We start from the raw sequence: 25,534 nt of genomic DNA on the forward strand, positions 1-25,534 counted from the left end.
ATTTGAGAGCGAAACGGATATAGAGGATGGCACGGCTACTTATTGTCTCATACTGCACGATAGAATCGTCAAGTACACACCTCTAACGAACGTTGTTCGAAAATTGCTGTAATGGATTGTATGTTCGTGGATGTGCAGGGATTTATCGGCGTTGGGAATAAATTCGTGGTGAAAGAAGTCGCATTTTATGAGAACGTAGCAAAGACTATGAGCCATTACATATTTCGAGATCCATACGCCTGGAACCTGTTGTCGAATGAACTGCGCCATCAAGTGAAGTATCTTACGCATAATCATCATGGATTCCAGTGGACTGATGGTTTTACAACTTACGGCAACTTGAGAAGGATTATGCGCGATCACCTGGGCAGAACGCCGTTGGTGCTTGTCAAGGGATTGGAAAAAATTCGTTGGTTGGAGGAATATGCGGAAAATTTGAATGCGGTGGATATGATGGAATTGGGCTGTCCAGCGATTGGAATGTTGAGGAAATCCTACGACAAGAAGATTGTTGATTGCAGTTTTCATGCAGGGATTTGTGCGTTTGAAAACGTGCAACTCATGAGACTGTGGTACAATGAATATCAGGACAAGAGTAATTTCGATGAATGAAATAAATGTACACTGAAAAATAAAAAATTGATCATATTTTTAATAAAGTTGTTTATTCAATCAATACATTTTTTTATCAATAAGGTTTAAATTTGTTTTTTTGAGTGGTTTGGCGTTTGCGTTCAGGTTTGCTGCCGGGGAGTTTGCGGATTCGGGAGATGACTTTCGCAGTCAGGTCACCCAAAAGCTGATATTCGGGAGAGCTTCGGTTGGTTGTGAACTGCATGTTGGACAGAGCGGTTCGCCACCAGTCAGTCTTGTCAGTTCGTAGAATATCCTTGGTATTGTAGATTTTAATTTGGACGGTTACCTCTCCGTTGCCGACGTCGTTGTTGAGAGAACAGGAATGTGTGTCGGTGAGTAGTTTGATGAATTCGGGAATACCAGTCTTCGGCTCGTTCTCCGGTAATACATCCCATTCGGGTAGCAGTTGACTCAAACCAAAGTCTCCGAAAAATGAGTTGTTCGACGCAGTTGGTGGCTCATCGAGTAAGTTTGTCTGTGACAAAATATAATTCATTGGTTAGAATGCGATCAACGCCGACGGCGCGGTGTATATTAACCAATTCTTGCAGTTCAGCCATTGCGTGTAGATTGTTCAGCTTGCGTGGATACCGTTCAGCTTGCCGAGTGATTGTGACTTGAGGCGGTGTATGATGAAGTTTTTATATACAGGGAAAAATGGTGGTGGGAGTACGAAACAATGATGGGCTGTGAGCAATAACTCACTTGAGAACGTTCTGCATACAATGCAATTCTGTTGCATATGGAAGAAGAGCATATAAATGACTAATTATAAACCTGCATTTTGCGAAAATTAATGGCAGGGTAATTGACTATTAGGAGGCGGAAGTTGATGACCTTTGAGCATGAGGCCGGAAATGATAATGCAGTCATTATATAATCAGGGAATGTGCGAGTGCGGTGTTGGAGGCGTGTTCCAACGTTGAATTAGAAGTAAAAATTAATACTTTCAGCAACATGTTTCAATTTGACCATCAGTTCTTCGCACTTGGTACAACCCTCTGTTGGCCGGGTTGTTTCGAATAAACTATCTCCACAAACTCGACACGTGAACGAGTCAGGTTTCACGAACGAGATGTGGAATAGCACATTATTGTCGAAATGTTTTATGTTGGCGCTGCAAAAAGTGATGTTTTGTAAGCGATTTTGATGGTAGATGATTTTAAGGCGTTGTGTATACTCACTGGATGACAGAACATCGCAGGCAAATGTAGCCTGGTACATTTTTTTCACGGATGGCACTAACTGTGCCGCAACGAACTCGAGCCCACTGCTGGGCAAAGTGTCCTCGCAGAGGCACGCCGGTTAGCCGTCTAAGGTCGGTCCAGTTGAGTTGGGCCGCAACTACAGCAACGTTGTTGTTCAGGTGAAAGTCTGAAATGATAAAGCAGATTTTATGACTGTGGATTTTTGCTGGCGGACCGCTTTTATCCAACGATAATGCTAGGGTGGGGTGAAAGAATCTTGGGGATCGTGTTACTTTGGGATGCGCTAAATCGCGAAAAACCGACAGGTTTATGCGAAGGGGTTAATCGGGCAACATTGTAAGTTTTTCGCGAAAACAAGGTAATTTTGGACGACAGGTTTTTGTAGAAGTTAAAATCAGCCTCGGCGTATTAATTGGGCAGCTGGCCAGACGTGATCGAGCAGCTGAACGTAAACGGGGGAGTTCTACTTACCATTGCACTCTCTGATGGTAATCACCCACACACGCAATGCGATGGTAATCACCCACTGATGATAATACTCACGTGGGTTAGGAACCGCGGGTTGAGAACCACGGGTTGAGAACCACGGGTTGAGAACCACGGTCCAACACACACACACACACACCTCACACGGAAATACACGCGTTGGTCCAGAATATCCCATAGAACTTATACTACAAGTTCTATGATATCCACTGGAAGGGGAATAGCCCATCTCGGCAATGAGTGAAACTGACGCCAACATGTTGAGACAAAGATATATCTCTATCTCCATTCGTAACGTCCAGTTCCCCTTCCAGCGCGTACCCCTCACCTGTATAGTCACGCGCGCAATTTGAAGTTAGGGTTAGGATAAAATTTAAATTTATTACGTATCGCAAGAATAATTTTATTTAAATAATATGAATAAAGGGGTAAAAGAGTATGGTTGTTTTTTATAATTCAATTAAGACGGTCGACAAGAATGACAACAGAAAAAGTACTACTAATGCCTTACTAGGCTATCATTCATGAAACCTATCTTTATTGATGTTTAAAGTGTATCAGTTTTCTGTATTTATGTCGAATAAAATCTTGTCTATGCAGATCGGAAATAAATTTCCCTTCGTGAAACAATCGTATTTTCAGATATACTTGTATTATCTGTTTGACTAGCTCCACTTTATGATTATCAAAAGCATCTTGCTTTTCTATATGTCGTTGCATATTAGAGCTAGTGAATACATGGTCGATAACACGTTTGAATACTTTTAATAATAAAACGTTCTTAATATTTTTCGTTACAAAAATAATATTAGTATTTTCTCTTACGATTCTCTCACACTCGTGTGTAATCTTTCTAACATCTTCAGAAGGGTGGATCAATGAACCTTTATTTTTGAGTTTTATAAGAGCAGAATCAGTCTTATCAGTTTCTAGGGTGAGCACACACACATCACACATGTTTTTATTTTTTTTCAATTTTCGAACTACAAATCCGCTGATATAATCAATGACATCCTCTACGTAATCCGTAAGCGACCATAAAGTAGATATATAATCATGGTCAAAGTCATTGATGTGATCAGTGGGCATAGTACTTTCTAAATCAGCTATTTCACTGCAGAGTGGATATTTTCTTTGTTCACTAGAAACGAACAATATTTGTACATCATTTATCAGGCAATTACCCTTTTCTGATGCAGCTATCTCATGCCTAATTATTAATCTTTTATACGCAGCTTCTAGCTGCTTAGCATCTGGGTTATCATTGAAACCACCTCTGCCCCGTAAAGCACTAAAGAAAGTTTCGATATGGTCCTGACTGATTTTATACGTCAGGAAATATTTCAGATCAAGGTTCTTTAAAGTATCGAATAGATCGAACATCACTGTCAGACATACAATAAATCCAACAAACCCTGTTCCACGATTGCTCTCCAAAATCGGTGTATCCTGCGATGTTCTTAATTTCTTTATATAGTCAATAATATTATTAGCCTGCTCTTTCAATCCATTATAGTTTTCTTCTGTCAGCGCGATGTTCAAACTTCTAAGTCTTGAAAACCGAGATCTTACATTTAATAAATCAAAAGCATTATTAAACATTAAACAGAACTTTGCTGTTTCAACAGGTGATTGGAATTCTGCATAGCCTTTTTGATTAACATATTCCAAGGCAACACTTACACTCTCACTGAGAGTTTGTGCCGCCAATTTGACATTCATTACATTACTTCGGAAATCAATGTGTTTTTTTCTTAAATTTGTTCCAGCTCGCAAGCCTTCCTTCTGTTCAAAAAGGTGTAACTGTTTAATGTCTTCCCACAATATATCATTGCCATCGCACCGCAACACATGTTTATCGCCCAATGTGTTTCGTACCAATTTGATCATGTGACATGGATCAAAAAAGCAAAATACCTTTTCTTTTGTAGATGGGTTGATGAAGAATGGCTTGAAATTTCTGCCCAATTCAAAATTAGCTCCCAAACATTTGCACATGTTAAAGTTTTGGCACCATCGAATGTTATAGAAAAGACCTTAGCACCGGTCTCATTTATTACATCTAAACACTTTTCTAATAGAGTAGCTCTTTCATTCCCAGTTAATGAATTTATCAAAAAATAACCTAAAGGAACTTTCCAATTGCTGTTTATACTAACTGCCAAAAAGACGAGAGCATTCTTAGCTTGAGGGGGTTGATCAGAAGAGGAAGTGTTACTGTTCACTCCCAAATCAACAAAACCGTAATATTTTTGACCGTCATATGAAACACGCTGTCTGATAGATATTTCATCTATAACTATATTGCACAAAATCGGCTGCACGCTGTTTCTTACTTTACATTTGATTGATTCTAATACTTCTGCGGTAAATCCTGGTCGACCATCAATCACTGAGTACCATTTTCTAATCGTGGAAGCTTCTGGTAGGAGGTTGTGAAACGATTTTCGGACATAATTATATGCTTTTGTAGAATAAAAACTTAGAGTCAGTGCGAATGCTACAAGTTCTGGAGAGTACTTTTTTCTTAAACCTTTTTTCGTTTTAACATTTCGACCACAGGTTCTGGTATTTGGGCCTGGAAAATAATCACAGAGATACGAAACTTATACGGAGAAGATTAATGAAGAACCCCAATATTTTTGTGTATATAATTATTTTTTCATTGTACAATATTCAATGATCCAATAACTATATAATTCAATAATCTAATAACAATCATATTCAATAATTAAAATACATATCATTTATGAATTAACATATATATATTACAAGATGGGTTTACAGTTTTTCTCAATAAGAGTTACTGTAAAAATAAATAATCATACCGTTTCATATCTCTCCAGTATTTACAACAAATAATGTACAAAATTACTTAAATATACTTTGAATAAATAAATAAAAAATAAATTCATCACACACATTAATTATCTTATTTTACAAATTCAATTCAGAGAAACTTGCTCGATTTCACTCCAAACTACCAGTTTATTGACCGGAATTAATTTCATGCAGATAATGTACATTATTATTCAAATTGGGACACAACAGGGGGTTTGGCCAATTTGTTCCAATTTATTCAGAAATTGATTGTGAGTCTTACCATTAAATCATCAGCTGCTTCTTCTGTTATGAAGTTTTTATTCTTCAAATGCTGTACTAAACCTTTCAACGTTGTAATACGTTTTCATAAACGTCTTGTGGTCTGCTGTAAGCTCAAAATTTTTGATTTTTGCCTTGCAATTGTGATTTTTGCTAATGTGACGGCCCGTTTTGCTCTACGTGGCGTAGCCAAATGAGGTGACTTAATATCCCCGACATAACGTGGTTCTTGAAAAAAACTATTTTGACCATCAGCCTTGCAAGAAATACCTAATGATTTGGAATAATTGTCAGCTATTATATTAATGTGACTTTATTGACGATAAATTATATAGATAAATTGAGACTTACCTGTACCAGTTATTGTATCGTCTTCAAGATTCCCACATGCAGATACGTTTGATCGTACATCACTCTCTGCAGCAGAATACCTATGTGACGGTGGTGTCATAGAAGGAATCTCATCACTCTCTGCTGTAGAATATTTATGTGATGGTGGTGTCATAGCAGGAATCTCATTACCACCTTCTACTGCAATTGTACATAACAAATAAAGTTTGTTATCATTGTGCAATTAACAGTGTTATTGAAAACAATGGTCTGTACTGTTGAAGACTGCAGATTTCTATATACAAGATCGTCACATTATTTAATTTATTTTATTGGCTAGTTACCATGCGCCATGGAAAAGAAATGTTTTAACCCATAACTTACCATCATTAATTTCATCAAGTGGCATATTTCGTATTGCAACACTTCTTATACTTGAACATTCTTCATCTACATTCTCCGATTCCCCTGTGTCATCGAATTTAGGATGCTTTGAGACACAATTATCTTCATCAGCATCGACAATTTGTGCATAATTTCTGAAAGGGTATTCAAAAATCAAAATTCAGCCAGACGTAATGCCTTATATTTCATGCTAATAATGGACGAACCTCCTTCCTAATATTGGATGATGTACGCTTGGTACAGCATGCTTTTTCAATTTGTTTCTCACACTTCCGACTGGGTGAAGATAATCTTCTGCCAGAAAGTGAGAAGAGCACAAATAATTCGTATGGCAAACAAAATTAGCTTCCCCGATATTTGCAGACTGGCAAAATTCTTTCCATTTTTCACGTAGTACGACGTCTTTTGGAAATCTAAAGTATAAAAATAACACTATAACCTAAAAAGTTCATTGGTCTTATCAAAAACATTACTATTGATTTACTTACGCATGATACGATACTGTTGCTGTTGTTTGTCCGCACAAAATGCACTTACGTGTCATCACTCTTTTCAATATATTTCAAATTTGTCTACACACTCTAAAATCACTGAAAAACACACGCCGGTAACCCTTGGTTACTCTTATAAGCTATGAGTGGATCGTCGCGGGGAGGTGAGCTAGAGGGGAGATGGACGTTACGAACGCAGATAGAAATATATCTCTGTCTCAACATGTTGGCGACAGCCCAACAACCGTATTCCCCTTCCAGTAAACATATCCCATAGAACTTCAGCTTAGGCCGGTCCACGGACTTATGGACGGAGCATTCCGTTGCGGGGGTATCCCAAAAGACGGAAGGGGAATCGGCTCGATCAGCCATCTTAAGGCCCCGCTGACCTGGCATGTCATATACATATTTCGTGACGTCAGAAGCGGGGAAATTGGGTGAAAACGCCTATACGAATCCTGCGATAACGAAAGTATGAATCTTACTCGGAAATATTTTAAATCGTAGCTTGAATAATAGTGTACGTGTTAATCTCAGTCACTGCTCAGGCAAATCGCTGATAATGTTTATAATAAAGAATGATGAAGTGAATAAAATCACGCGACAACAAACATGGCCGATCGGAGCTACCGCATGTTGAATATTCACTGATTGCACTGTTCCACAATTTCTTTCACCCTCGCCAGGGAGATTCACACGTACAAAAGCACACACGTTATCCGGGAAAATTTATACTATCAGTTATTTCTTTGTAAACATGGCTCGATTCGTATACGCGTTTTTCATGTGACAGCAGCCCGTTTATGGTCCACAAGAAGTATGTTCCGATCTGTAACTGACATCATTGGTTGGATCTAACAGAACAAGCCAATGAAATCAGCGGCCTTAGTTCACCGTTCAACGTTCAGAGGCGCTGCACGTATTTATGACGTCACGATTTGATATTTTCAAGTCAGGTCAGCGGCGCCTTAATCGGTATTGGCGACCCACAACTACTGTCCAGCTAAACATCTGCGATAATCTCTAGTGGCAGTTGTTGGGAATTTTCGTGGAGTGCCGCTCGATGTCACAGAGTGCCGCTCCGACGACACACAGTGCCGCTCGACGTCACGCTGTCTAACCAGTTGAATATCCCTAGATGCAATAACAACTTGGAGCATATACAGTATATGCTCCAAGAATGATAATAATTACGTTAAACAAAAACTCAATAGCAAATTCGCAAGATTTTACTATCAAAGAGAACCATCACACTGCAATATTGGGCACTTTCTTTTTAAATCAGATTTCTGGCATAAATCGACACTGAGTGATTTAATTGGTCAGATCTAACAGAATAGGCCAATAAAGTATCTTGGTGTTGTGCTGTGTCGGAAAATTGATGTAACCTATCTAACTATAAACATCAAGCAGACACGGAGTATTAAAGAATCATATGATACTACTATACATTATGTACATACTAGTATATATACTATCGTAAAGTACTACATAAAACAATATATAACGGAGTATTTAAAAAAAATCGGATATTTATTTTTCAAATAACATTGAAAAATCATCAGAGTGTCCCTAAACAAGGGCCCTGTAAAGATATGAGCCTTTAATATTATTATTTAAATATAGCGTTTCTCAATTTTCTATTTCCCTCTAAATAAGATGGGAAAATTTTTTTCCTAACTTTGGAGTTTTATTACTCATAAACGAACCCCTCTTTCGTGCTAACCAAGCCGCTTCTCTCCTAAGCCGTGCTTTAATTATACAATTTCAATATGGCGAACGTGCGAGATAGTGATACGTCGTTGTGGCTTCATAATAAGCTCGGCACATCGAATGATAGCTGGACTGGCAGCTCAATTTGTTCCCAATTGAACGCAGAAGTTTTGCGAAACATAAAAGATTGTTTTCCGGATTTGCAAACGCAAGTTAAGCTCAAACTACTCCTCTCTTTCTTTCACCTACAGAGGCGCAATGTCGAAGAAGTATGTATCGTTAATACAAAATAGTCGATAAGTATTCATATTTTGCTACCATTTTCACAATTGAACTTGATGTCCATGTACAAAGACTTTTCTGTCAATTCATTCAATCTGTTTTAACGATTTCTGTTACACCCAACCTGTCAGTTGTATGGAGAATGTGGTTCTTCATGCAGATGCCACATCCCCCGTTTTCCAATTATTAAGTATGAAAATTTCGTTGTACACTATCTGCGAGAAACATAGTCAATCTTCTCTTACTAGTTTCGCAACAGTTCAGTTGGTGCAAACATTCTATACAATGAGAAAATGTGAACTATCAGGGATCGGGTTTCATTTCTTAACCTGTAGAGGATGGGGATTTGGGATTCTTCACCTCCTTGAGAAAATGCATAAAAATGGCATCCAATATAATCAAACCATCATGTGTAAAGCGTCGATAATGCGTCACCTCCGTATATAGGTGGTCTCAACCTCTAAAGGTTAAAGTGTCTATCTGTACTACAGACTGAACCTTCTGGGAATACTCCGGACTTACTTAGTGTTGAACTGTCCCGAACTTTTTTTCAAAACATCAGACTGGAGTGCCTGAAAGATTATTTCTGACATGCCAAAGTTGAGTGATAAAGGTTAGATCCAATTAGACTTTTGTTGTACCTTTGTTAGAGTATCAGTAAATAATCCTATTCTGTCACTATCTAAAACCATAATATACACCAGAGGTTTGCAATACGCATCCGGTGTCTGTTATCCTCAGAGGTTGTGTTTCCAGAATTTTCTATTCACTTAAAAATAGACGTGCCTTAAAAACTTGTTCGAACACTTTAAAATTTTGGAAAGACTCCTGACAGGTGAACATTTGGCATGTATGTTCTGCGTAAGTCCACTCTGTAGTGCAAATAGACACAGCGTTTATTCATACTGTGGATATTCACTGGTGGAGTGGCTGCATGTGAGTCATTACAGACATGCCAGAGCTGTATATTGTTTATACCAAAATTTACTGTAGCTTGACCAAGTCGCTCTCCCCTAGTATTATAACTAATTCTGATGTTTTAAAACAGACACGGATAATGTGATTTGTAATGTTCTTGAAATTCCAAACGTTTTTTTTTACCAAAAATTTTATTGACCTTACGCCACGTTAGTTGTTTCGCAAAATTTTTCCACTGTGCACAATTTGAGTTCACAATTATACATAGTTTTCCCCACAATTAGTATGAATTGATAAATAAATAATTTAATTTGTGGAAACATTTTGAAGCAGACTTGTACAATGTAAGTTACTTGAATTTCATGAGGTTGAAGTTAATAACGTTAATATGAGGATGCCAATTTAGGAGATATCTTTATTTCGCAACTTAAGAGCTGTCTGAAATTTAGGAAACCGTATTAGAGTACAACATAAGCATGTAACAGAATTTTTTTTCAGTCAGTCTGAAATTGCACAATATTGATTTTTTCATCAATGTATACTAACTTCAACTTCAGTGAATTTTCGTTGGAACGAACATTTGGAATATCGAACCTCTGAGTTGTACCTTATGTGTATGTTACGGTTTCGGAAAACAACGAAATCTGCGTAAGAGATGTCAAATTTATCCTAATTTTACCTGTATGGCTCTCACGTGACTTGCATGCAGTTATTTTACTGTACAAATATACACCTTATTACTTTTATACTGCATTCATTTGTATAACAAAGTATAAAACTGCAGCTATCAGATAAATGATGTAGCAACTGGATGTATTATAGAGCAAGAGCCCGTGAACCCCAGACCTTCGTTATTTAATAAATGCTGAAAGTTTGTCAGGGCATGCTCCCAACACAGGTAAGAACGGTGGACCATTATGAAGTTTGGGTTACCGTGGCTTTGGCAGGTAAACGGTACTAAAGGTGTGTAAAATATCGATCTAAATTCATCAAATAATGAAGTGTGATTTTTTGGTATTACCTTCAGAAGATTATTAAAAATCACGTCATTCATTGCCAGACACTTAACATCGTGCCAACCCTTTGCCAGACACCCTTAATGTTCATGAAATTATAATTCTACTTACGTTATAGTATAAAAGCTGATTTTTATATATAATACTTGGGTAATAATTAGATGATGTTTCCTCATCAGCCAGACATTTTTGATAGTTCCAACCCCTCGCCAGACAAGCATGTAGGGTAGCTGTAAGAGCGAGCACGAGCAGTATATATATGGGTGGATGCGAGTGAGATGGCGAGTTAGGTCTATCGCGATCCCTCACTGCGCAGTTGTTATTTCTACTGCGCATGTATTGTTTAGTACTTAGTACATGTTTACTCAGCTAAAATAATCTTATATGCTATCTTCAAGTATTATTAATTTAATATTCATTATTGATCAACAACATAAAATATTTCGAATATATACAGACTATAAAGTTTATTCAACATCATTAGTGTATGATATGTACATTATATATTTACAATTTGTTCCAAAAATGCGTTGTTCAAATAATGTTACAGATTTAATGTCTGAACACTTTCTTAAGATTTCATATTACAGGTCAATGACCATTTACAAACGTAATTGTTAATAAATATCTGTTGAACCATTCGAACTGAAATCTATGATGTTTGGAGATCTTTATAGCGAACAAAATAAGGTCAAGGACATGACATTTAGATAAAAAAAAGCCAGAGTGTAATCATTTTGAACATACTAATTATAAAACCTTTTCTTAAATTGTGGATACCTCCCATTAAATTGTGATGTGAGAATTTGCTTCAATTCATTTCTAGTACCTTGCAGGAATATGGTTTTATTCGTGTTTACTATCATTGACACAAAAAACATAGTTGGAGATTTTTCTTAACAGATTCTTATCTTTTATTAATTCTGATTTCTGGTAGTATGGCTGATTCATTTTGAAGTCGAAGTTTACAATCTCCAAAAGAAGAGAAAAAGTCAATAAAATAACACTAGCTAATTTTGAACGATCAAGCATGATTCTAAACTCAATTTGTCGTTAATACTGAGTTCAGATAACATGGTGTCTAGTGATCCCGAAAGTCCTTGAATTTTGCTTGTCCTCAAAAAATCCTGTAAATATCCTTGAATTTCTTCGTGTACTGGAAATATTCTATTTTTAATGTTTGCTACGAAAGATAAATTAATATTCACTGAGTAACTGTTTCTAAAAAGTAGATTTCCGTTTCGAATTTCGTTTTTCGTTTTTCCCCACTAACGGGTTGTAGTAGAAATAACATACATTTTGTACGTCGCGCCGATTTTGTACAGTGCTCTCTGTCGTCACAGTTCACGAATTTTCCAATTTGACTATGCGTTAAGGTAATATTCAGGTAGTAATGATGATTTTCGTGTATTTTTATTTTTCCTGAATGTCCCTGAGTAACTTGGAAATATCCTCGAATTTGTTATAGGTTTTTTACTAGACACCATGGATAAGAAGTTTTTTAAATGTAGTTGAATCTTAGTAAGTTAATTTGAGGCTCATTGTCAGTACTTGTGACAAGCTGGGTCCTTAATTAGGCTTGATCAATTAAAACTTGAGATACATACCATTTTGGAATTTAGAACTACTGACTGGAATTCATGAAATGTATTTGAAAATCAATGGTACCATGGGCCTCAGAAGTTTTCAAATACCCCATCGACTTGATGTTTCAACTACTCATAGTGAACATATTTTTTCGAACACAGTGGCGTATCGAGTTGGAGGAAATCATCGAAGTGGCGTCACTGGACAATGAGTTATGGGTATCAATGCTATCCGAAGCGATGAAAACATTTCCATCTACAGGCTCATTGAACACTGACATATCAGATCTTGATGAGCATCGTCCAATATTTGGTGAACTAGTCAACGACCTGAGAAAGTTGGTCAAAAAACAATGTGACGCAGCTATGCTTCCGCTAGAATGCCACTATTTGAATAAAACAGCATTGACATCAGTCGTTGGGCAGCAACCAACATCTATCAAACATTTCACGCTCAAGAGGAAACCCAAGAGTGCTGCTCTGCGTGCGGAATTGTTACAGAAGAGTGCAGATGCAGCCAGTAATCTGAAGAAAAGTGCAGCCCCAACTGTACCAGTACGAAGTCGTGGAATGCCCAGGAAAATGACTGATACGAGTGAGATTCATTACCATCTAACACTTGAAACCATCTAACACTAGTGTGCATCTCTAGAATAGAATCGAAGGAGTTGAGTTTGCAGAAAATAAGTATGTCAATGCTGTGTCAACACTCGTACATTACTTGTAATAATGATCTTGGATAAAGATTTTTTTGAATAGTCCCACTTTCTACCACCAGTTTGATTGTTGTGTAACAGGGTTAAAGTTTATAACTTTAATGTAATGAAACCTCCAGAAAAAAATCGAAATATTCAAAGTTTCGAATTGTTTTATTTAAATTTGATGTTAGTATAATCTCGAATATTCATATATTCAAAGATTCGAATGTCATAAAAAAAAAGTCTGGCATTATAGTGACAATAGGTCATTGCGGAGTGAAATCTTCTAAATATACTGAACATTTCATAATACGATTTAAAATGAAAAATCAACTTCTAAAACTCTTGTTCCAAATTTCAGTGATTTTTTTTGTCACCTTTTCCAGGAATTAGGGACTACCTATGTGTTGATTACATCAAGGAAAACATACTTATTCTCCAACAAGATGTTGTGAGTTACGGATCAAGTGTTTGATCACTACTGACACAACTGTTTACTGTTAGGGTGAACTATAATTACCTTTTCAATTTGCTCAAAAAAAGTAAAAAAAAAAATTTCATGTTACAGTTCACCTAAATCAGTTTTGTATAATATATAATATATATATATATATATATATATATATATATATATATATATATATATATATATATATCTGCTACATGACGTTCATTCCCCCAATCACTGATTTTCATATAAAAATTGTGACATTAAAACAATCATGGCTCTTTTTAGCGCCTTTGAAAGGAATACCGAGCAGAGTTCCAACCAGTGGATTTCGCTCGCCTTCTCTAACAAGTCCATCAATGTCTAATCGGACTCCAATTGGAAGTCGGATTCGAAAAGATGGTGGAATAAAGCTTCTGGATATAAATGAACAACCCCTAGGGTATGCGCAAGCTAAGAAACGTAAACGTATGCTGGAGTTGGAGGAGCAGCACAAGAAAGCGGCCGAAGCTCAAGCAGTTGCTGCTGCAACTGCTGCTACGGTAGCGCCTACCTCGCCGGAAACACCTGCCACTCCGGAGTATGCGCAGGGATTGGCTCCTTTAAATCCTCCTGCAACCCCTGTTGCACCTACACAACCATACGCTACACCTAGTAGTACACCGACAACTGGTGTGGCAACTATCGCAGCGCAAACGCGTAAGTTAGCATTCTGTTATGACCTTCAGTATGAATGGAGGAAGTTCAGCAAACACCAGTTTTTGAGCCACCATCAATTTTGCGCAACTTTTGCGATTTTATTGCTATGAGCATTTGATATTTGATATTTATTCAGACTATAGGTAATATTTATACATCTATATTTTTATTTTCCTTTTGAATTATTCCTACGATCGGTAACAAATTACTTGTGTAATCACATTCAGAAGGTTCAAAAACTTGGTAGCTTTCGGTATACCAATGCACATAAGGACTATATTGTGAATTTTTCATGGGAACTCCGTAAATGATCAGTATTAATATTTTTATCTTTGTTTAAAATTTTTTCTATGATTGCGCGACCTCCAGAAATCCTCTCGAATAAAAATACCTTTTCAAACAATTTGTTTAGCCTACGAATTTTCAAATCAACCTAAAAAAATCGATTTTGACAAAGCACAAATGAAATTAACTTCAGAGTAGTAGTTTTAGTTTTTTTTTTTTAATCGGATTTTCCATTTTCGTACTGATATATTACATGCCATAGTTCAGAGATTGCTACTGTAATTTATACCTGATGTAGAAATTGTAATTTGCACTTTAAAAATTCATTACAAAACCGATTGTGTAAAAGGCGAGTTTATTCTCATCCACTCGCCGACTCTCGTCATCTCAGACTTGATTGCTGAATCTTTTACATCGTTTCAAATTGGAAACTAAACAATACTTAATTTTGACGACAATTTGCAAACTTTTTAAGAAATATTTGGAGACTCACAGGCTGAAAACGAGTCGTTGAAAAAAAATTGAGATTATTTTAAAATATGAAATATCGCAGTTTATTGATTACTGAGTTACATCTAATTTGCTTTGGTCTTAATTATTTCATATTTCTTCTTTCAGTTTCCACACCTATAGCACCTGCAACACCAAGTTCGACATTGCCAGTAGTCAATCCAACAACATCAACTATTCTTGAGAGTTCACCTGTCAATATACAAATTGTCAGACCAACTCAAACTATAACACAAATTCGAATACAAACTACGGCACCACCGGCTACTGCAGCTGCTAATACTAGAAAAGGACTGTCTCTCACGGTAACATTGTTATTTTATCTACTTGTTTCCTACAGTGTTTGATAACAGTAAATTCATTTTTATCCTTCTTAACTATTAATGGGACATTATCATTCAAATTAGATGAGATTTTGATGGCGAACTTTAATTTAATTTTTTTTGTTTTTAATACAATTTCAACTATCGAAAGAAACTTACAATGAGGTGGATAGTTAGACCTAACAAATGGCTATCAGGATCTATACCTATTCCTAGGCACAATGTTGATTTAGCCTCTTTGAGGTTTAATATTCTCGTTTTGCATGGTGATACATTGCTACTTCTCTGCGTGAGGATGAATTCTCACTCGGCAAACTGAAAATATTCATTGCATGAATGACCACATATGACGTGTGAATGCACGGGTATGTGTGTGACAACTTTCACGTACTTACCTATCAGATTCGTATTGAAGTAAGTTTCTGTAAGAACAGGAAAAGCATGAGTCTATTCATTCATACGTTAATTTTATCGTTTATTGAATAATTTAATGTGAAAAAATCACCAGAAAAGATAGTGAAAGATGTAGCCTATTTTTCAGTCAGCATTTATCAGCCAAGAACTGAGAATGCTGTAATTTTTTGGATGCACGTAACTGCTGAAAATCTGAGGCTCTTCCACTATTTTCAAACAACCTATGAAAGTTTTCTGTACTTCAAAACTGCTATATTTATAGTCAATTTCCATGATTCGAATATTTTTAAACTAAAATATGTAACTAAATTTCCTAATTCTTAATTAATACAACTACGAAAGCATGATAACTTGACATTCTTGAGTATTTTGAATTCAAACCAACTGTTATATACGTTTTCTAGGTGGCTCAAGCCAATAGTACACGACATATATTTGAAAAAATCCGAAGAAATTCTGTGCATCGACTGTCTAAAATGAATATATGAATTATTCAACCATAATAAGACAAGTCGATTTACAAAGGGCATAGCCGAATAAGCATGCCAAAAGTGCCCTTTCACCAAACGGATTCTGCCTACGACTAACTTTTTTCTGTTGGTAAATGACCAACCCATGCCAAATTTTAGCCTTCTAACTCCATTTTGCTCGAAGTTATCGCAAAAAACGTGATTTTCAGTTTTTTCGCTATAACTCCGCTATTTCAAATCGAAAAATTTCGCAAAAAATCACAATTCTAGCAGACGTCTGTACACATATCAAGGATTTTTTTCAGATTTTTCGGTAGCAGCCTGGACCTTCCAAAACCTTTTAAACATTTAGATCGCTGGTTTCCGGTGGATTTTGAAAAGATACCACCTCGATTTTATCACAGTATAAACATCTGCATTCGTGTGATTTTTCGTAATTTTTTCAAAATTTTACAATTGGTGTAACATTGTCAAAAAAAATCAAAAACTGATATGTCAAAAGTGCCCTTTCACCAAATGATTCGCAGACATCGTTTTGTTCCAAAGCAGGTGCTATGTGCATACTTTTGCATGTATTTTGATCACCTGCTGCCTTGAGAATTTTGTTGTGGCCATAGCTCAATCGTTAATATGGGAAAAATGAATCAAACTTTTTTCTTTCGTTGATTTCTCAATCGCTTCATTAGAATTCTCATTTTTTGTAGCTCTAAGCTCAATTACAATAATAATATAATATCGCTACATTCATTTGTACCAGCGACTACATTTTGGTTTATAAACAGTTTTTCGAGAATCTCGGCTGTCCTTATTTTTTAACAATATCGTGGGTTTGAAAGATAATAAATTATTGTTGCGACGTAAGCACAAGAATCTACAGTACGATTACCATTGGCACAGTCACAGAAGTAGCGCAACATGCTAGACTACCCTATTGCATGCGGTTCGTACTCGATGAAGCATTTATAAGTCTTACTATTTATATGACGCGATTGAACGCGAACTTCAACGATATTGTTACATACTTTAGAGTAACTGAGTTTGATCTTCTTTCAATCGTCTAACATTCCGACAAGATATGAAACAATTTGTTTCAGCTAGTATGAGTCAGTGAAAGGAATTTTCAAGTCTCTCTTTCTGTTAACTCGGAAAAATCTGATACCTCTGCTGATGTGAGTTCCTTAAAAGTTAACTTACGCTGATAGCACCGTTTTGATTCAACTTCTGAGGCTAAAATATGTTTCTCAAGACGTCAATCCTAATTTTCATGTATATGTACCCTTAAAAAACAAGATCAAACTAAGTTACTCTAAAACATGTAATAATATTGTTGAAGTTCACATGTGGTCCCGTCATATAAATAGTAAGACTTATAAAAGCTTCTTTGAGTACGAACCGCATGTAATCAGGTACTCTAGCATATTGCGCTACTGCTGTGACTGCGCCAATGGTAATCGAACTGTAGGTTCTTGTGCTCACATCGCAACAATAATTTATTTTCTTTCAAACCCACTATATTGCTAAAAAATAATAAGGCCAGCAGAGGTTCTCTCAAAACTGTTCATAAACGACAATGCAGTCATTAGTATAAATGAATGTAGTGAGAAAGAATAAAAAGTATACATTAGCACTTTCTACTGATTATTATGTGAGTAATATGTTATATTATTATTGTAATGGAGCTTAGAGCTACAATGAATGAGAATGCTAATAAAACGATTGAAAAATCAACGGAAGAAAAAAGTTTGATTCATTTTTCCCATAGTAACGATTGAGCTATGGCCACAACAAGATTCTCAAGAGAGCAGGTGATCAAAATACATGCAAAAATATGTACATATCACCTGCTTTGGAACAAAACGATGTCTGCGAATCACTTGTTGAAAGGGCACTTTTGACATATCAGTTGTTGATTTTTTTGACCATGTTGCACCAATTGTCAAATTCTGAAAAAATTACGAAAAATCACATGGATGCAGATGTTTATACTGTGATAAAAACAAGGTGGCACCTTTTCAAAATCCACCGGAAACCAGCGATCTGAGTGTTGAAATAGTTTTGGAAGATCCAGGCTGCTACCGGAAAATCTGAAAAAAAATCCTTGATATGTGTACAAACGTTTGCTAGATTTGTGATTTTTTGCAAAATTTTTCGATCTGAATAGCGGAGTTATTGCGAAAAAACTGAAAATCACGTTTTGTGCGATAACTTCGAGTAAAACGGAGTCAAAAGGCTAAAATTTAGCATGGATTAGACATTTACCAGCAGAAAACAGTTACTCATCAACAGAATCCGTTTGGTGAACTTTTGGCATGCTTATTCGGCTATGCCCTTTATGATAAGCTCCATTACTATTCATGTTAGAAAATTACCATTATCATTTATGTTGGTTACAAAAGAAGCATTGTTATTTATCAAGCAAAAGACTTATTATTCTTTATCTTGCAGAAGGAATTAATCAATTAGAAATACTCAGATTAGTATTCATATGAAGTAATTAATTTTCAAATGATTGGGGTTTTGGGAATTTTCGACATTGGACTCATATACGTATGATTCTAAGCATTCCAAATAATCAGACGATATTTAAAAAAAAATATTGGGGTTTTGCAATTCCTTCAGTGGGCGCTGCGATCGTCTTGGTGTAAAGGCGCCTGATACCGTCATTCGGCCCTTTACAGGTGTACAGTTATATGTATAAATGATTTATTATAACAATAAGAAATGTAAAGGTCCTGTTTATGAGAAGTGGATCTCAGTTATTATGAATGTCGGAATTGATATTTGGAAAATGATTGAAGATTTGGTTTGTATAAATTTGGGATTTGAAGTTTGAATAGTACGTGACTGGTTGCAAAACGGATTCACAATGATTCGAAGATAGAAAATATAAATGCAGGAAAGCTGAGAGAATTCAGAAAAAAAGAATAACAGTAGCTGAAATAGAGTACTAGTGAATGGCGTGAGCTCTCAAAGCCTAGCTTCAGGCTGGACAGAAATAGGAAGACAGGAAAAAGAATATAAGATCACCACAAAGAATGCGAAAGATTTAGTTGGTTTCAAGTAATAGGTGATCGGAACAGATAGAAAAGGCCTCTGGTTGACAGAACCTTAGAGCATATACACATGGAGGACCTATCGACACTGAAAACGTGTGCGTGAGTAGGCGAGTGAAAGAGATGCAGTGAGACTACTTGCTTTCTCTTACTATGGCAAGAGCATACTTATCATAATAGAGTTCCAGCACTAAGTGGATCTAATCCGTATAATGTACAGGATTATAGTGTTTTTGGAGTTGTTTAACCCACTGTTTGCTTAAACTTTCGAGGCTTGGTGAATTAACAGAAATAAAAAATTTCATAAAACAATGAATGATACAAAGGCAGTATCAATTATTTTGTGTATCGATTATTCAGAGAGTAACAACATGATTTCAATAACAAAAAAAAATTTGAATTCTCAATCCCGATCAAAGCTTAGGGAAATTTTATAAATACCTAAGGATACAAACAAGTGTTAACTAAAGAAATGGATACACAAAGATTTACCGGGCACGAAGGCCCTATGCTACTGCCTGAGTGACTCGAGTGTTGGTGAGAGTAAGTGTGCCTTCTAAATTCAAAGCCTGGTAGATACCAAAGGGATGTAGTCTTATTATTTCTCTCCCTATACCGCGTTTCAGTTACACTTAAAAGTATACTATGATTCTTTTATGCGTATATGCTCTAAGAATATAACAGAAAATTTATCATAATTTTAGAATTATTATTTCACTTAATTCTTGAAATCTGGAAAGTGATGAAAATGATAAATACAAATAACTCAAAACAAGTCGAGACATGTGTTTCACCTCTTGAGTCATAGGTTAGTAAAAAAAAAAAACCATTACCAACTAACTTTACTGAAGTTTAAGCAAAAAAAATTCTTCAAATCATGACCTTCCCGTTTTATTGTTTTGTGAAAAAAATACCCATAAATATTAGTTTTTTTGTAACGAATCTTAGGATAAGCATCATTATGGGCTGGTGATCCATTACACCTATTTCCATTATTTATTCAAATACGAATTTTGACGAATATCAGCTCTCAAAAATGTTAATTGCTCGTCAGGTAACAAATTCAACTCTCGAAACTTACAGTCGTTTGAGCGATGTTTTATAAAAGAAGTGTCATGTTCAATCATTTTTCAATAAATATTTTCAATATATTTGTCACTTGGCCAGAAATGAATTTTATTTAAAACTCAAATCAGTAATAAAAATATAATCAGTCATTCGCCCATAATGATGAATGACTCAATCAAACTCGATATTTTCCTATTTTCTTTTTTTTTCACCATTGGGGCAGCACTAACCATTCATCAGTACTAACAAATATGTTACTGCTATTATAGTTTCACTCCGACAACGAGGAGCTTACGTACAGGAATACAAATTATTTATAGCATTTAGCTCAACCAAAATGAATAAGCATGGCATCTTCAAAGTGAGCTGATGTCGGAATTTACCACCTCTGGATGTGAAAAAATATTTTAAGTAGAAGTATTTGAGATGTTACTGTAGTCCGTATTTACTGACCATGTCAAGTGTCACTTATTTGAACTATCATAAAAATCTACACATCACTTATGTAAAAATGCTGCAGGTAAAACAATTCTATATGCAATACCAAATAAGTATACTCAAATAAAAGTTTTGTTTTATGCAATAACTATTTTTATATATAGGATAGTTTTATTCTGCAATTAAATTATCTTTTATTTTAGTAACACATTTCCCAGTCTGATTAGTGAATAAAACGCAAAAGTTTCTGGATGCTTTTGTTTGGAATTGCATGTAGAATTGTGCTGACTGCAGCATGTTTATGTCAGTGCTGCGTGTGCTTCGATAATAGTAAAAAACAAAACAATTTGTGTCCCAAAGTGTTATTTTATTCTGTCGGTAAAGACTGATGACTATAGCATTCTCTCAATATCCCACCACAGTTGAAAAATTATGATTTTACTGTCCCATAGGTGATGAAAATTATGCTTTTATTGTGGCCGATATTTACATCTCAGTACATAGAGGGATCGAACCTAATACGTATTGTCATTTCTTCTTACAGAGGGAACAAATGCTTGAAGCCCAAGATATGTTTCGAACAGCAAATAAGGTTACCCGACCTGAGAAAGCTGTTATCCTTGGTTTCATGGCCGGTTCTAGAGGTAAACTTGAATGAAATGTTGTAATGACTAATCTTAATGAACTACAACCTGTCGTTAGAAATTTTTATTGTCTAATAATTTTTTCGGCTAATCTTTAATCTTTCGTTCTTCTAGATAATCCTTGCCCAAAGCTAGGTAACATAGTTACAGTTATGCTATCGGAAAATATAGAGGAGGTTACTCAAGCTGATGGGAGCACCGTTTCCATGCTTGTTGAAACGCATTTTCAAATGAATTATACAAATGGCGAATGGAAACGAATAAAAAAGAATCGACGCATTGTCACTGAAGAACCAGCTGCACCAGGAGCTCTTGGACCAAGCGCAACTGCGACTGCTTCTAACTAGGTTTTAGTCAGTCATAGTCGCACTTTAATATTCAATAGTTCGTTTTTTACCGCTTTGAAACACTGTTATATTATATTTTTTAAAGAAATAATATAATTCTGCATTTAAAATAACAATGGGATTGAAGTTACTTAACTTTTTGATTTGCATCTGCAAAGATGGATGTTATTTTGTTTTGTGTACTAATCAAAGAGAGTCAATGAAGATCAAATCAATGACTGCAGTCACAGAATATGATATTGACATTAATATCATTGAAATATAATACAGCCCAGAGAATGATAGCTCATAGGTGGAACGTGTTTATTTCTATTAGCCACTAAAAATGCGCTGCACCGTCGAAGCAAAAATGTTATTCACCGCGATATCCCTTGAACGACTTGTGATGTTCTAACGGGCACTTCCGGACAATTCAGGAGTTGGACTCTAAATTATGTCGCACTAATGTACTCGGACGTACAATAAGTAGTTTTTGGTTGTCAATATCAATTAAGTACTAAAATATACTGGACAGACGTAAAACAATCGCATTATGAAGTTATAGTTGGAATATTATGTGGAATTCACAAGAGGGAATTTGATGGATATAATAACTCTTTGTCTACATACGCATACACAACCTTTCAGTATGTTGAAAGGTTTTTTTTTTCAAAACCAACTTTGAATACTACTTGTGTACTTCTTCGTGTAACGGAACGTATTTGTTGTCGTGTAAGCAAGTACATACATACTGTCAAAGTGTTTGAGGAAACGTAAAATTTTTATTCCATCTCTTTCATAATCCATGCAATCAGGGGTTCATGCAATAGCGCTGAGCGGTACGATCAAATTCAAGCAGGTTTTTAGACTGTAACATTTTTTTTTTTGCTAATCTGATTGCACAGTTAAAGTTTAATCAATTTACTCAAAGTTTAATCAATTTACTACAAAAGTATGTCCATTTGTTTTTTTGAAAAGTTCATAGTTGCTGCGATATTAAAAGCCGAATAATGTCTCTGGTCAGATTGACCTCGTATGCAGTCAACGGGTCGTGGCAGAAGTGTGTAGAAGAAGGGATAATTTATGGGATGTGACTAACCTTGCCTTCAACTAGATGAAGGAATAGCAGTCAGTGGCAGATGATTTTCGTGGAGTGGCGAGGAATCGAAGACAATTTGCATTCTAAGGAATGGTTCATTAATTTATGATTAAAATGTGAAAATGTGAATAGTTCGTTTGGATGATTGAGACTTTGAATCCAATGCTTTTGGTTTCTTCAAGGATAGGAAAAATGATATCAATTGATTTACTCATGAATTTTAATATTATGTAAGATGCTTGTTTGGAATTGTACTTCGTGGAGTATACCTCACAGTCACAGAAGCCACTATGATGGCACCCATCTTTTCTTTTTTTTTCAGATTCCAGGCAAAATCCTGAATTTTTTCGCATCTTCAGGTAAAAATAATACTTGAACGTTGGAATGGTTAAAATTTTTTGTGAATTCATGACTGTTTACAGTTGTTATGAACGAGCATATGGAAGAAAGGTATTTTCGTGAATGTAATTCGCGGAGAAATTTAATAATAAACGTATACTAAAAACGTTTGAAATTTGTTGATTGACATACAGAGATCTCGGAATGGCTGTTAAGAATTACGAAATTCAATTCATAGCGGTAGTATTCAGTCTCCTTGAAAGTGCATATAGATAGTTTTGGAGGTTGCACCTATTCTTGGCCAAAATTTGTACTGTCTCAATGTAAATATTAGTATAAATCTCCTTCAAGAACGCTATCTAAAACAATGTTAATAGTTCATCCCATTTTCACCGATTTTGGGAGTTGCTTTTGGTTTTCGTGAGTTTTTAACATCGGATTCACATACAGCGTCGAAAAGAGTCTACTGAGAACAAATAGCAAAAAAAAAGAACAAGGCCGGTTCTGCGTAGAAATATCTACTTTACCGGCCAAGCTCCCTCCTGGTACCCCAGACGCAAACCCTTGAAGGTTACCCCCCCACCCCTCGTAAGGTAAGATGTGCTCTGTCTATCGCTCGTCGGTAAAGAAATCCGCCAAATTACACCCCCGTAAGGTAAGATGTGCTCTGTCGATCGATAGTCGCAGAGAAATCCGCCGAATTAGCACGATCATCGGTAAAAAATACCTCAAATTCGTTGGATCGTCGGTAAAGAATGCCGCAAATTGCCGTAGTTTTAGCCCTCGAGCGTTCTTCGTCGGTAAGAAGTGCTCTGTCAGTTACCATAGGTCTTACCTTTGACAGGTAAATCGCGCTCTAAGTTACCATGCTCATCGAGCGGGATCGAGAATCTGCCTTACCGAGCGCAACCGCGAACCCTCAAATGTTCGAGCGCACCCCCGTGAATCCTCCAACGTTCGAACAAGAATCCTCGCACGTGTCGCGTTGATAGCTTCCGTGATTGAATTCTCAGAATTCGGGCTGACAAACACTTCTTGGAATCGGTCGACAAGTTTCGACTTGACATCGAGCGGCCCGAGGTCAAAGGATTTCGGTGCGACGTTGAACGTGACGACCCTGAACGAATTCTCGGAATTTAGCGCTTGGTGGGAGAAATATGGTATAAAAGCCTGAATTTCAGAACGTTATTCTCACAACGATTCTCCAGCTCTCATGAAGAGAACCTCTGACAAAGTACAACTACGCCAGCGAATTGATCTGTGCTTAAAAAATCTTGAAGACTTAAAAAAAATCGTTGACCAAAAATCTGAACTTAACAAAGTGACAAAGAAGTTGGAAAGTTTGAAATTGTGCAAAAATTAACACCAACAATGGATTTCACAAAATTGAACCAAATCGGCAAACTTCAAGAATTCCTACCAACGAGGAAGCTATCTGATTTGGAAGTTTACAAAAATTACCGAATCACAAGTATCAAGAGGGTACAGACTCGATTTGGTCAACGAGTGGTCGTCGATAGGGATGCGACGTCCAGCGTCTTTCTCCCGGCACGCATGGCGAAGGTACTCTGCGAGGACGACGGTCTGATGCAGAACTTGGTGCAGGCTGTCGAGGAGGATCGCTTGCTGCTGAAGAATCTGGGCGGTCAATATAACCCGGTGGAATTCACCGATGCGGCGACTCTCGAACAAGTTTGCACTTAATTTAAGTTTGAGTCATTCAAGAAAAATTATGTGCATCAATTTTTTAAAGAATATCTATTTTTTCACAAAATTACAAATTTGTTTTTTCAACACACACGTTTTAGACGTCTCTGAAACATACAAAAAAACGAAAATAATGTAATTTTAAAATAAAGAGAGGAAATAATTTTCGTCAGTGTCGTGAAACTGTTGTATTACCTTATCCTTCATAAGAATAATTGATTTAGGAAAAATTTCTATTAACCAAAGAATGAATATTTCGTTCCTGAAGCATGTAAAAAAAATTTTTTTACTATAAAAAAATCTTAATGAAGATGAAGATAAAGGTAAAAAAAATATATGTAACAACTTCGTCTTACACTTTACGAAACCAACAGGTCCCGTCATCTTCTCGATCGAGCAACGTCAGGCCCCCGCCTGATGGCGATATACATCATTTTCATCGTTGATTGCAGCAATGGCTAATTCAATCGCCTCCATCAAAATGTTGACTGGGAGGGCAGCCGCCCACTCTCGCGGCACATAAATGGTTTCACTAATTCTCACATACTCCATATCTGAAAACAAACAAAAAAAAAAAAAAAAAATGAGCATACACGTCTGAAGTCTTGAATGTTTGTCACAGAACGTTGAAAAAATTGTGATATTCTGACACAACTCACCGATTGAGGCTACGATGTTGGTGTTGTTACTGGAAAAAATCTGAAAAAAAGGCACACACGCTAAATTATTTCTCTTCGTTCAGGTAAAAATCCAAAGTTGTTGCACAATAAACGTTAAATACTTTATAACTGCATTGATTTCGATCACCCACCTTGACGCTTTCACAGTTCGACTGCAAGT

General features: G+C 36.2%; 2 protein-coding genes across 5 annotated transcripts; one reads left to right on the forward strand and one right to left on the reverse strand.

The window, feature by feature from the left end:
- Positions 1 to 5,299: 5,299 nt before the first annotated feature.
- Positions 5,300 to 6,768, reverse strand: LOC124414662. 3 transcript variants are annotated; one of them, XM_046895681.1, is made up of 5 exons: positions 6,656 to 6,768; positions 6,436 to 6,580; positions 6,147 to 6,301; positions 5,784 to 5,963; positions 5,300 to 5,702 (listed from the first exon to the last, which is right to left on the reverse strand). In XM_046895681.1, exons 1-5 carry the CDS (start codon positions 6,657 to 6,659, stop codon positions 5,518 to 5,520), a joined length of 669 nt encoding a protein of 222 aa, XP_046751637.1. In that variant the 5' UTR covers positions 6,660 to 6,768; the 3' UTR covers positions 5,300 to 5,517. The 3 variants fall into 3 exon arrangements, with proteins under 3 accessions (XP_046751637.1, XP_046751636.1, XP_046751638.1); XM_046895680.1 differs by having other exon boundaries at positions 6,374 to 6,580; XM_046895682.1 differs by lacking the exon at positions 6,436 to 6,580 and having other exon boundaries at positions 6,656 to 6,718.
- A 1,648-nt stretch (positions 6,769 to 8,416) lies between these two features.
- On the forward strand, positions 8,417 to 22,553 carry LOC124414660 (negative elongation factor A). Of its 2 annotated transcripts, XM_046895679.1 has the most exons (7): positions 8,417 to 8,640; positions 12,336 to 12,768; positions 13,608 to 14,018; positions 14,922 to 15,118; positions 21,124 to 21,223; positions 21,338 to 21,607; positions 22,528 to 22,553. In XM_046895679.1, the coding sequence occupies exons 1-6, from the start codon at positions 8,431 to 8,433 to the stop codon at positions 21,568 to 21,570; spliced, it is 1,584 nt and encodes a 527-aa protein (XP_046751635.1). In that variant the 5' UTR covers positions 8,417 to 8,430; the 3' UTR covers positions 21,571 to 21,607; positions 22,528 to 22,553. The 2 variants fall into 2 exon arrangements, with proteins under 2 accessions (XP_046751635.1, XP_046751634.1); XM_046895678.1 differs by lacking the exon at positions 22,528 to 22,553 and having other exon boundaries at positions 21,338 to 21,691.
- The last annotated feature ends 2,981 nt before the right edge of the window (positions 22,554 to 25,534 follow it).

Source organism: Diprion similis, chromosome 14 (assembly GCF_021155765.1).
Source record: "Diprion similis isolate iyDipSimi1 chromosome 14, iyDipSimi1.1, whole genome shotgun sequence".
NCBI lineage: Eukaryota > Metazoa > Arthropoda > Insecta > Hymenoptera > Diprionidae > Diprion > Diprion similis.

Bases quoted from the DNA above. Each gene is read 5' to 3' on its own strand.
- LOC124414660 (XM_046895679.1), top strand. From the start codon at position 8,431: ATGGCGAACGTGCGAGATAGTGATACGTCGTTGTGGCTTCATAATAAG. The intron at 8,641-12,335 runs GTATGTATCGTT...TTTCGAACACAG, and splicing joins AGAGGCGCAATGTCGAAGAA to TGGCGTATCGAGTTGGAGGA. The intron at 15,119-21,123 runs GTAACATTGTTA...TTCTTCTTACAG, and splicing joins GAAAAGGACTGTCTCTCACG to AGGGAACAAATGCTTGAAGC.
- LOC124414662 (XM_046895680.1), bottom strand. From the start codon at position 6,711: ATGACACGTAAGTGCATTTTGTGCGGACAAACAACAGCAACAGTATCG. The intron at 6,581-6,655 runs GTAAGTAAATCA...TTTATACTTTAG, and splicing joins GCAACAGTATCGTATCATGC to ATTTCCAAAAGACGTCGTAC. The intron at 5,964-6,146 runs GTAAGTTATGGG...GTACAATTGCAG, and splicing joins ACTTGATGAAATTAATGATG to TAGAAGGTGGTAATGAGATT.